The 13,074-nt window shown below is 37.2% G+C and overlaps 1 protein-coding gene across 2 annotated transcripts in view; it reads left to right on the top strand.

Annotated features, from left to right (window-relative positions):
- The window catches only part of LOC139733271 (complement C3-like), a 69,781-nt gene that overhangs the window by 26,962 nt on the left and 29,745 nt on the right, over positions 1 to 13,074 (top strand). Inside the window, exons 5-8 of one of the 2 annotated variants that reach the window (XM_071644111.1) lie at positions 4,965 to 5,114; positions 6,645 to 6,687; positions 10,282 to 10,402; positions 12,572 to 12,662. In XM_071644111.1, coding sequence (XP_071500212.1) covers positions 4,965 to 5,114; positions 6,645 to 6,687; positions 10,282 to 10,402; positions 12,572 to 12,662 — 405 coding nt within the window. The remainder of the gene's footprint in view (positions 1 to 4,964; positions 5,115 to 6,644; positions 6,688 to 10,281; positions 10,403 to 12,571; positions 12,663 to 13,074) is intronic. The other variant, XM_071644116.1, reaches the window with a different exon arrangement.

The raw sequence follows: 13,074 nt of genomic DNA on the forward strand, positions 1-13,074 counted from the left end.
TCTGGCCTGGCTCAGAAATATTAGAGAATCCCTGTTCCAAATTGTGTCTGTTCAACTTTATCACTGATCTCAACATACAGGTGTAAGTACATACACAGCTGAAGAATCTCCTCTAAAGTTGAACATTGAATAACAATGAGCATACGCTTTGATGCACATAGTTCTCTGATGGGCAGTTCTATTCTAGCAGGGCTGTACTAGTTGTGGTTCTTAAAAGGACCCCGATGGGCAGTGAATGAAGGTGGATTCAATTTTCAGTATTGCCAATGGGCAGAAAACTTCAGTGCATGCTGAAGCGCCCTGTCACAGATGCACTGTTGGATTCCTTGGGAGCATTGTCACTTCTGGTTGTTTTGTGCATTTCTCAGTTCCCATGCGATTCTGTGCAGTTTTTGTCTGCTTTTCTTTCATTGCTCCTTTTTTCTTCGGTCAAAATCAAGCCATTAAAAAATAAAAGAAGAGTTCAAAACTTTTAATTTTTCAGATTTGCGGTCACTAGAGTCATGGTTCGCTACTGCAAGGCTTCAATGTGATGGTCACATGATGGAAAGAAAAGAAATCTTCAACAAAAAAATACCCCCTGATTAAAGACAGAATGTGACCTGAATGCTTTTGCAGCCGAAACGGGATGCAACTTTGTCCTTTGAGAGCTACTCCATAATGCATCTAAAATGCTGCTTGCTGCACGGCACCCAGGAATTGGTGATATGTGTACCAAGAATTGGGTCAACCTTCTCTTCCCACACTACAGGGTCTTTAAGCAGAAAACCAGTCTCAAGGGCACAAAAAGTTTTATAAAAGTCTAATTTTAAGTATTATAAATGGCAAGATTTCCTTTTTGCCAAATAATAAAGACAAAGTACAAATAAAATAAAATGTCATGGAATTTTGAAACTTGACTACTTGTACCACTCACAAATTTAAATAGATTGCAAATATGTAGGCGCATAGGTTCATGTCTGCTCATAGGTACAAGTATCTGATCAAATATGATATGTTTAATGTGTGATTTGTATTTTGTTTCACCCTTTTCTTGGATGGAAATTAATGATGATTGAATTGAATTGATTTAGAAGTGACCTGATACTTCGTAAGAAAAAGGGAAAGAGAGAGAGAGAGAGAGAGAGAGGGAGAGGGAGATGGGGGTGGGGGTGGGGGAGGGGTGGAGAGGTGGAGGGGAGTTTCAGAACTGAACTCTAGTACACTGGTGTACCATAAAAGGAATATTCCATCAGATGATGAGTAAATTAAACAAGGCATAATATCTTTGTGAAACCACAGGGAGATGGAGTATTTGGCTACCCCAAGCACAAAACCTTTGATAATGAGTGATAACAAATGTCGTTAATCTGAAACTGATGCCATTTTCCGCTCAAGGGAGGGAGACTGGTGAAGATCGAGACCTTTATTTGTGAAAGGAACTTGGCCTTGGACGGTGAATTAATGCAGACGGAACTTAAGTTGACATGACGATAGGATAGTTCCGAGAGGTAATGGCACCACAGGGAACTGAAGTGCAAAGACACAGCCGTAGACCTGACCCTTGACACACCCAGGTTCACAGCCCCATTCTCTCTTTGTCTTTCCTTGACCTTCTCTCTCTCTGCACTCATAAACCTGTTTTCTGTTAGTGCAACAGAGCTTTGAAGGTGCCCCATGTATACCTGGGCAGTATTACCATCTAGGCCTACTTGGCTAGCTTGGTTTCCAGGCTTTTAAATCATTTTTGAAATCATTGCCTATGTAACTCTTTGTAGTTTGTAAAACTCAATACTATTGACCACATTCCTGGTTATGGGTGAACTGGTAAAAAGCTCACCTACTTGTGTTTTGCTACCTTGGAAAAAGGAAAAAGAGATTGACCTAATGAAGAAAAAGATTGCTTCATATATTGTGGTTGAAAGATTTGAGTGCTTCAAATTACTGAATTTTGCCATTTTATTTTGTGTTATTTATTTCAAGAAGATGGCTGTCATTCTTACACTAATTTTTGCCGAACAGGAGCATACTGTATATACTTCGTATACAGCTGTACTATGAGAAGGGCCATACATGTATGTAGGTCCATCATTTCACATAAAGCTGCTTTTAGAAGACTGGGCTGATTATAACAAAAGTGAGTGTTTCAGTAAATATTGATCCAGTGCCTATGCAAGCCCTGTGAAGTAGGAAATGTTTGCTGAATGTGGCATGCTCATATGATGAAAAAAAAAAATGAAGAAAAAAAATAGAAGACATATTGGTCCTGGGGGATGTTTTATGTTCTCAGAAATCATTCTCATTAAATGTGTGCCTACAACTCTTTTCTGCATCTATATATTTGAGAATTTTGAGAAATAGAACTTGTTTGATTTATTATGAAATCAGACAGAAATGTACATACCTAGATTGACCCATTTTTAGAAAGAAGTAGGAACTTTACTTGTCTGGAATGTGTTGCCATTGTAAAGATCAGTCATGAATGCAGCAATCATAAAGTTTTAAAAGTTCAGAAACTGAAACATACCATTTCATTGGAATGAAATGAACCATTTTATTTGAACACCCAAAAGCTCAAATGAAAGAGATTTTCTTACTCTGCCTTCTGAAATACTACCAACAAAAGTAAGAATTCTTTAATAGTAAAGAGACACAGCCAAAAACCACAGAAATGTGGTTTCTAGGTCTTTTATAATGGGATAATGTGTAAATACCTTGAAGGAGTGGGAAGATATTCTGTATATTGACAAAAACTCGGCTGCATTTACAGTGTGCTGAACTTTAGTCTAAGGGGTAGTTTTGTTTGAAGTGGCCAACATGAGTGTACGTATTAAGCATGTGGAATCATGTGGCAGCTTTACATAATGTATCCTTCCAGTGATATCTACAGTGTATTTCTTAGCAAACAAACATTCGGAAATCAAGCTCTTCAGTGTTAATATGCCTATGTTTGTATGTGTGACAGTGCAAAGTGTAAGATAAGAGTACAGTGATATTGTGTCATTAAAGCCAAGTGGTGTTCATATCATCTGTTCCTGGAAATTAAAGATAATTCTCAGCACCAACTAGAAGTTATTCTCTCTTGAGTTAATCTATATATTTGAATTGTGACATTTCATAATGCATCTCTGGCTGTCAAATATAAACCGCTTGTTGTATGAGGACTAGCTTTAACCCGTTGATGATTGACTGATTTTGCTACAACACACATTTCCCATAGACTCCTACCTGAGTATACTCGGAACTCGTCCTCAACGGGTTAATGTTACAGTGGCCATGACAGGAGACAGTTCTCTGACAGCGATGTTGTGAATCAGTCAAATGAGAAGTTTACTTCCATTCAAGTGTGTGATGGCACAATAGAAAAAACAAGCAAACAAGACAAAAGCCTCCTACATTGTACATTCTGGAGGCCCCTCCATAACAAGCCTTGTGTGACACAACACAAACAATGCCCTCACTTAGACCCCAGGTTGAATAATGTAGAGATTGATTGTTGGCATTGTTGTGGGAGATGGCATATCACGTTTATACATATGTAGGTTAATTTTTTTTCCAGACAAAATGGCATCTTTCTGTAAATAAGCTCATACTTGTTATAATTGAAAATTAACTGTAAAATTCATGCTGTAATATCATGACAACTGGTGAATTAAGAATAAAAATGGGTAATTCATTTCATATTCAATTTGTCTTCATTTATATAGTATAGTACACTTAAACAAACAACATGATAGCAATTTCATCAGTGTTAAGATCCAAAATGAAGTCAGGAAATTTCAATGTTTCACATGTTTTTGTTGAACAATGATGTAATGGTAGCAACTACACTGAACATATTCTAAATAAATCATAAGGACTCCAGTCTCCTGTATATCTGTACACAAAATGAGTATAAATTTCCCTTTTCAGTTTGAATGAAAGGGAGAACCCCCCCCCCCCAAAAAAAAAAAAAAAAGAAAGAAAAAGGAAAAAAAGAAAGAAAACCCTTTATCCTTAGCATCAAGTTTTTGGGGTTGTTTGACAATAATTGAGCAGAATGACTCTTTGATGGGCAAAGAGTTGCGAATGCTTAGCATCAACCAAAACATGTTTATTGTCAATTCTGGCTAGCTTTCATGATACCCATGGCAATGCTATAATTATTTTAATTTGATTAAAAAAAAAACCCTCTTGGGATAATTTGCCCAGCACAGGGTGTGTAACAGAGAAACCATTGATTTTCTAAAAATCCTACAATGCAACTCATCACACTAGCTAGGTCCGTGCACTTGGGTGCCATCAGTGTACTAGAGAGACAGAGGTCTTAAAGGACAAGTTCACCTTCATGAACATAAGGATTGAGAGAATGTAGCAATATTAGTACAACACATCATTGAAAGTTTGAGGAAAATTGGACAATCCGTTCAAAAGTTATGAATTTTTGAAGTTTTTGTGCAGTAACCGCTGGATGAGAAGACTACTGCAGTGTGTGAATAACTTAGATGTCACATGCGTACAACAATATAAGGAAAATATAAAGAGAATTTCACAAAATTTCATCTTTTGCAAAAAGTACACATTCCCCCGACTTGTTACCGACAAATGTTATGGGTAATATTATTCCCCCTGCCTTTAGAAAGAGTCCAGTCAAGTGCTCTTTTATTATGCGAAAAAAGCGAAAATATGTTGAATTTTCTTTACATTTTCTTTATATACTGTTGTACGCATATGACTCACAAGCTGTAGTAGTCTCCTCATCCAGCGGTTCCAACACAAAAATTTTAAAAATTCATAACTTTTGCATCGATTGTCCAATTTTCCTGAAACTTTCACTGATGTGTTCTACTAATATTGTTGCATTCTCTCAATCCTTATGTTTATGAAGGTGAACTTGTCCTTTAACCAAAACCTTTGAAAAATGCTTGGCATGTTGATTGTTACCTCTCTACTTGGTATTTTCACTAACAGTCATGACAAATGTCATCACTATCTCTTGCCAACAGATGCACCTTCAGGTGCGAAATCCACAAGGGATCATCGTCCAGCAGTTCCGGGAGACGAGAGTGGTCAATGGATTCCTGGACAAGACATTTGGCTTCAACGCTGAGCCCATGTTTGGCAACTGGTCAGTCACTGTTCTGCACGGACTGCAGGTACATGTAATCTTGATTTCAAAACTTTCCATTTTTGTCTTTGTGTTTCTTTTCCTGTGATCTTAGAAAGAAATGTGATGAATTTTTGGCAGTAATTGCATTAAGTTTTTAACATGAAATTATGAAAACACAAAGTGGAAAATGATAGTTTACCCTTGATCATTTTTGAAGATGCATTTTTTGTTCCAAGCCTGCAAGTATGTCATGTTATGCTTCTAACAATGCAAAATTGCATTATATCTGCTTGAGAGAATGTAATGATAATTGTGACTTAATTCAACAGAAGAAAGAAATATGATTAGAGTATTAGAATGTTTGGAAGGTGTATTCTAGAGGCAGTGCAGTGTATTAGCACTGTAGTCGAAATACTTTTGTGACTAAAAGAGATTAATGTAGGTATTTAATAGAATGAGAACGGTCAGAACGGATGTGAAGCATGTCATATTTGTGTCTCTCAAGTCATGTCATACTGAAGTTACACAATGCTGTGTAAATGGCTCCATGGAAGGAGCAAAGTCTGAGTTTGATATTACGGGCTTGTATAAGACTTGTGTTGAACCAAATTACATTTCCTTGCATGATATTGCATAGTCACACCGGAAGTGACAGGCAAGGGGAAAACATTGTATTGGCATAGGTCCAGTGAGAGGCAAACTTTTTCGCACTTTTGAGAGAGAAAAACATGTGTTTGATGTAGTAAAACACTTATTTTTTCATTGCATAGCAGAGTGCCTTGATGAGCAAATGTTCAATGTGACGTCAAGTTTGCCCTTAACTTGTGTTTTCCTCATCAGCTTTACACAAAGCAATCCTTTCTAGAGAGACCACGTTTTTTTTTTCCTTGCCAAGTTGACTGGCACTAGGGTGTTCAGCTAATGTTCCACTTCATAGCCCAGAAACTTGAGTGACCATTGGTGACAGCTTTGTAGGATGTTTACTGAAGCATTGGTTGAACCTGGCACCTTAGCTGGAATGAAAGAAAAACATTATAGAGATAAATACATATGTCCTGTATGTATGTATATATCATGATTAAATGGGACCTTCATGCCTCTATTATTGAAATACTGTTGTGCCATGTCATTGCAGATGTGGTAGTCACATTGTCAGTGCCCTGGATGAGCTTAAGATACACAAGCTATTCTTTACCCATATTCTTTTTGTCAAACTTGAGATTATATTTGATTTCTTTTATTGTTATGTCTTTAACTCGTAACATTGTGTTGTTGTTGTTGTTGTTGTTGTTTTTTGTTTTTTTGTTTTTTTGTTTTTTGGGGGGAGTATTGTGAAATTTTGAGGGAATTACCCTGTATGATCATTGTGATGGGTATTGCATTAGAGTTGAGAAATATCAGTGATTTTTAAAGAGTGGCCACTAGTTGTTTCTAATCTCTGCTGGACTCTTGCCATTTCAGATAATCACAGAGTATATTTATAGATATCATGTGCAATTATGTATGTTCTGTATGGTGAAAATACTGGAGGTAACCTAACTGTAACCATATCCATATTTGTTTTATTTCTTTGCAGTTTCAGAAGAATAAGACGATACTTTTCGAAGTCAAGGAATATGGTAAGTGTATCAAGACTTGATGCAGCAAGCATAACAGTAATCTGAGGAAATACCACTCTCCAGTGCTTTCAGACCACTGTCTACCATCAATATTGTGTGAACTAATTTGTTTGTCGATGAACATCATATTCAAACAACAGTAACAAAAATCACAGCAGAGATAAGAGCAAGAGTTATCATTAAATACTCTTAACTCTCAAATACCAAAAATGGCCATTTGAAAATTCAACTTGCTGTAATGTAATGGCCAAGAATATCAAATGGAAAGAGTTATGACTGTATGTGGTTTTTAAAAGTGGGCAGATGTTTCACCATTTCCTAACAAATCATCACATACATGAGTAAGTACGGTAGAAATTGCATCACCGGCAAATGTTTGCTACATCCTCTGGGATCATAACAGGTGAGAGACAGGAAAAATATTTAGTGGTAGGATGTGACAGCCCTTGATCCTGGAAGCAGCCATGAGAGAGGGAACATGGTGAGAGGGCTTTGACGCACAGTGGCTTGACCTCTGACAGGTGGTAGATTTGGGGGCCCTCGCCGGATCCGGCTCCAGTCTGTGGCTGTGATGTCATACAAAATGCTGTTTTGGTGTTTGTAGTCATTCTGGGCTGGCAGGGAAATACTACCCCACCCCCCCCCCCACTTCCCTGCTCCCTCCCCCACCCCCATATATACCCCAAGCCCACGCATGATGTGATTCTAATTCTTGGTGCGTGAGCGTGGTATTTGTCATTTCAAATTACTTCAACATGTGTGCATGCTATCTTCCAGCCGCATGCCATAATACTGAGACATTTTCAGGAAACTTCAGCTCCAGATTATCAGACTTTCAAGGTGTACTGTATGTAATGCTGAATTATACAGAATAATGAAATACCACAAGTTAACACAGGTTTATATTTTTGACATTAATTTTCTGTTCATGTATATGCATGCAGTGAATTTTGCAAATTGCAGTGGAAATTAAAATAATTCTGTTTCAATTGAAATATTCATGCACCATGAAGGTAGAAATGCTACTGTAGGATAGTATCTGTCGACTTGTTCAAGTTCATGTGTATTCATGTGAGTGTTGCATGTTGAAGGTTAAAGTGTACCAATACCCTGGAAATCAAATTTGTGTACAGCGACCTGTAGAAAACACAAAAACAGTGATAATTCACCTGTGATAGCTCCTGTTATCAAAGTATACATATTTCAGTAGATCAGATCATATCTCTATAACAATTTGGCACTTGTGCCCCACATGTTTTTATTGGTATGCAGTCTTTAAAATTCACAATTAAATCCCAATGAACAAAAATTGAAGTGACAAATGATTCTAATATTTTGCACAGAGTACAGTGTATGTCTCCACTATATTCTAAAAATAGCAATCATAACACTCTCTTATAGCTTTCTCTTTCTTTTTTCTCTTGTGACATGTCTCAGGTGCAAGTAACCTACTGTTTTATTTAGAAAAATGCTGTCATAGTATTTATGGCATGGATTGCACAAAGATAAACATCATTTCCTGACCATAAACCACACCTGTAAAAAGAAGATTACACATACTTGGTACCTTTGCTATGAGTTGAGTATTTATGAAAATGGCATTTCATGTGACCACATACCAACTCCGGATATTTATCACACTGCATCTATCGGTCAATCTTGGAATGTGATTTTTTTTTTCTCCAAAATTGGTATGGTTTGAATTGAAGACTTGCACATGAAGACCATAGCATTAATATGCAAGTTGATGAGAGCTGTTTTCTGTAACATACTTCTGTCAATTAAATGACTCTCACTGAGTTTCAAAAATTCCTGGCAATCTTGTCCACACCCCCATTCCATGAACTGTGGTACTTGCACATCTTCACATTTCCAGAGAGGTCGTGGAGTGGTTCTGTTATTCCCATACTCAGTGGCATGACCACTGCATAACGGATAATATGGTCATGATGATGATGAAGATTTAGGGTTAGGATTACAGGCAGATGTACAAAACTATTGTGCCATTCACCACCATGCTAAAGTTAGTTCTAAGAAAAAAAAAAATTAGAGCTAGATCAGACAACTAGTGTGGTGAAAATTGCATTAGAATCGGACTACAAATAAGAGATTATGGAAGCTTGATGTTTCACATGTCTTCTCTGAAAGTATGATCCATGACCTCACAAAGTACTGTATAAAAATGATGTGTTTGTTATAAACTGTAGCAATTACAACTACCTTAACCCAAAAAAAAATCATATTGTTTTTTTTTTGGTGTGTGTGTGATTGTACGTGTAGAACAGTAATTTGATGTGAAAGATGCAACTCACTCTTGTTGATTTCATGGCAAAAAAAGTGATATAGTCATGATTTATGGACAGTTAAACAAATACTTATGAGGTGATGGCATTCAACTTTTCCAATTGTGCTTGCGATTGCTCCTAATATAATGATATACTGTATAAATAATGTAATAGTACGTAATTCTCATAAACACATGAAAATTTAAAGGGGCATGCGAGACAAGTTATAGTTTGACATCATGTACTGTAGTACATAGAGATAGTGCTATGTATTGTAGATTTGTGGAATTTTTTTTGTGGTCCTTAGAAAGATATACCAATACTGTAAAAAAAAAACAACAACAAACAAACAAAACATTCATGTACATGTACTTCACTGACAAGGATATTGACATAGGAGGCCTAAGGATCACAGTACCGGTTCCTGGAATGTAGCAATGTAATTCCATTACAGTACAACTTGTCACTGTGTAGAATGTAAAACGTTGTATGCATGCTTTCTTCTTTTGTTCTGCTTCGTAGAGCACACAATCATGCATTCTTATGTAAAGCTGCTATATATATGTCATCATCCCTGTGGGTATTTCCACAGCAGAAGGGTACTTTTGAGAGACGTCATGTAATTTTGTGTTTCTAATGTACATTATACCCCCAATACAATATAATCTTTCAGAAAACTTGAGAGATACCTTTGCCCTAAAATTGCTTCATACAAGCAAAGTATCAAAATTTTTGCCAAAATAGAAATGTAGGGAAGCATGAGTGCATTTATGTAATGCTGGACAGAAATCTACATGTAGGCCCTCTGTACTAGAACACGACGGTAAAATAATAGATGTTCATTGAAAATGTGTTGTTTTTCAAGTGAATAGCCCAATATTGATTAGAAAAGATAAGAACAGCCCTGAAATTATGTTGAATGCTGTGTGTTACACAATTTCTAGACCTAGAGAAGAAAGTATGTGACGTGGTCAGACTGCAATACGAAAGTTGTGGTCATCCCAGCTTCAATCACAGTCAAACTATCGATCCCTACCAATTAGTTCATATCAGTATATTTTGCCTTTGTTTCACCTCTTTGCTTTTATAAGCAAACTGTGTGGCAGCCATCCTAGTTCTGACCAGGCAAGTTCATAAATCATCATCTGACAAGACTTTCAAGTCTTCATCCTTGCTCATATCGAAGTATAAATCCCCCATCGGTTTATGAATACAAGTGTATATTGTTCTGGTAGTAATTCTCAAGTGATGTCAGTACAGAGAGTAACTGTTCATTTCTGTTTGCACCTTGCCTGTTATTTCCCAACAGTTCTACCTAGATTCACAATCACAATCAACACGCCAGACTTCATTGTACGAGGTACGCGACAGACAGTAAGCGGAACCATAGCCCAAGATATGCAGGAAATAGACATCACCTTTGAGGCTAGGTGAGTTTATATTTCTAGTTTCTGCCTTAAATCCATTCACTTTTGATTTAAAAAAAAATATCATTAGTATCCTTTCTGTGTATATTACTAATTACATGTGATGATATTCTTCAGCCCCAATGATGTGAAATGTGTTTGGTACAACTTCAGTTGACTCAAGATGCTAGGCCAATGTGGGAATGCCATGCTCTGATCTTGGCATCTAGAGATAGACCAATGCAAAGAATCCACCTGCTACCAGATCATCTCCTTGAGGTGTCTTCAAGTCTTTTATTTGGTGTAAGAATCACAGATATGTCTTGACAGTCACATTGATCCTTGTATCGAAGACTCTACCGGTAGACGTCTGATTGTGCAGGTGTGAGCAAGAGCTTGTTTAATAGACATATGGTAGAAAAACAGCACAGAGGCAAGATCATTTTGTTAGTATAATATTTCATCATACCATGAAAATGAAGATTGAAGATAAATCCTACATGTATGATGTCTGTGCAATTTATATGCAATAAGTGCTGTTGATCTTCAATTTGCACCATTTTTGTGATGTTATTGATAGACTTTTTTGAGGATCTGCAGGAACACTGGATTGGAGAGGATGCCACTGTGTAGTTCTCTTTGGTTTGAAGGTGTTCTGAAAATATTCTAAATGACGGACAAAGTGTTAAAAAACAAAAACAAGAGAAATTGAAGATGCATGGAGGAAGTGTGGGTACAGTCTGTATTTATGCTGTCAGCATAAAGCTGCATGTAATATTTGACACGTTCCATTAACACTGCTATGTGCATGCCACCTCAACCATGTTTAGACTACCCACGATTTCTTAAGGTCAGGGCCAATGTAGGTGGGTGGAATATTTGCTATTGTTAGTATGTCTGGGAGACTCTACAAATACCAAAGTGAAATAAACACACTTTGAAAGGAAAAAAATATGAGAGAATGATAAAAGAAGTAATGTAGTACTTACCTCTGTCTAAAGCAAAAAGACTTCCTCATATAAAGGAAATAAGAGCAAAACTGTGCCAAATACGGCTTATCTACTCTTTTCTTGTTAGTCAATTCTCAGTGCTCCATTTAGATTGAATGGAGGAGAATGGGTGAATAGATTTTTATGAATTTCATATAGATCCATCACCTTTAGAATACTTCAGTTAGAGCTAGTGACATTAGACTGATAACATATTTGAGTTACAAGCTGATGACAAACTGGACCTGTTCTTATTCTACAATTTTGCGATATAATCAGTCAAAATTATGACGAAAGATACTATTTCTTTGCAAACTTAGCCAAGTTTAGTGACATGTATGTTGTTTACTATTGGAATGCTGCAGACTATCTCTTCACAGTTGCTGTTGGAAAATCAGTTGTCTTGCCCATGAAATTAATGTTTTAATACATACCCACAAACTCCTTTAACATTTTGTGACAATTACAAAGAATCTGTACATTGTATATTGGAGGACATGACAATGTTCATTTTTCATTACTCATAGTCGTTTCATTATGGTGTTCCATGATTCTTAGTGTGAACTACATTACGCTGTACACTTCTTTCTTGGTTAATAGTCCATGCTTTCTTATCAGTTGTTCGTAAGAGATATATAAAGTATCTCCTTTCTTCCCCCTCTATTTTGGTTCTCCTTGTTTTTAGCTCACCCGAGCCAAAGGCTCAAATGAGCTTATGTGATAATTAATCGTCAGGCATCCATCATGCATCGTCTCTCATGTGTTGTCCATCGTCCGTCAATCATTGTCCACTGACCATTGTCCATCATGCTTAGATTTCATTATCTTCTTAAAAACCCCATGACCGATTTTCACCAAATTTGGCAGGTAGCATTCCTAGGGAGATATGATGTCAATTTGTTCAAATGAGCACATAGTGCGCTGAATAAGTAGATTGGTGACTGTAGTTTTAAGTGTGTTCATGGCAGATCTGGGCCATGGGGTGGGATGGGGGACCAAACTGGGCCTAATTTTTGTATTTTCATCTTTTTCTTTGAAACACATATATTATTTTTATGCAAATGGACACCATGGACACCAATGGTACGGGAAAAGATTTTTAGGGTTATGCACCTCAACTAGATGTGTGATTTTTCATGTATAGGGCTACGCACTGTGAAAGTTGAATCACTGTCATGGTCTCTTACTCCCATCCCCTATACAGATACGTGTACAAGAAGCCGGTGGAAGGAACGTTTCACATGACCATCGGCATTCTTCAGAGCACTGGGGATGTAGTGCACGTGAGAGAGGTAGTAAGTGCTTTGGCTTCCTTAAGGGCATGGGTAAGGTGATTGGGAAAATAACAGACATCTGGCACTGAAGACATTCTAACACACAAAATGTATGACATTCAGATGAGTTCATCTATTGCCGGCCAGCTCTCATTTTGGGGTCATTTTGAAATATTTGAGAAGCAGCCCGTTTGGTGTATCAGAAGTGACTCACTGCTTGAATGGAACGTGGACCCTCCACCTTCAACATTCAATGCCTCACCCTTGCATTCAATATCGCGAGAGCAGTGCTTATTTTAAACAAAGCTCAGTCAAACCATCGACCAAACAAAGCACCAAATAGGCCTGATGCTGCTGCCAAGCTGTCTCAAAAGATATTTTTTCCTTCCAGTTTGTATGAAGTCACTCGTTTCAAAACCTTGACTGTACTGCA

Source organism: Diadema antillarum, unplaced genomic scaffold (genome assembly GCF_040938485.1).
Source record: "Diadema antillarum isolate AM-2024a unplaced genomic scaffold, OU_Dant_1.0 scf00000024, whole genome shotgun sequence".
NCBI lineage: Eukaryota > Metazoa > Echinodermata > Echinoidea > Diadematoida > Diadematidae > Diadema > Diadema antillarum.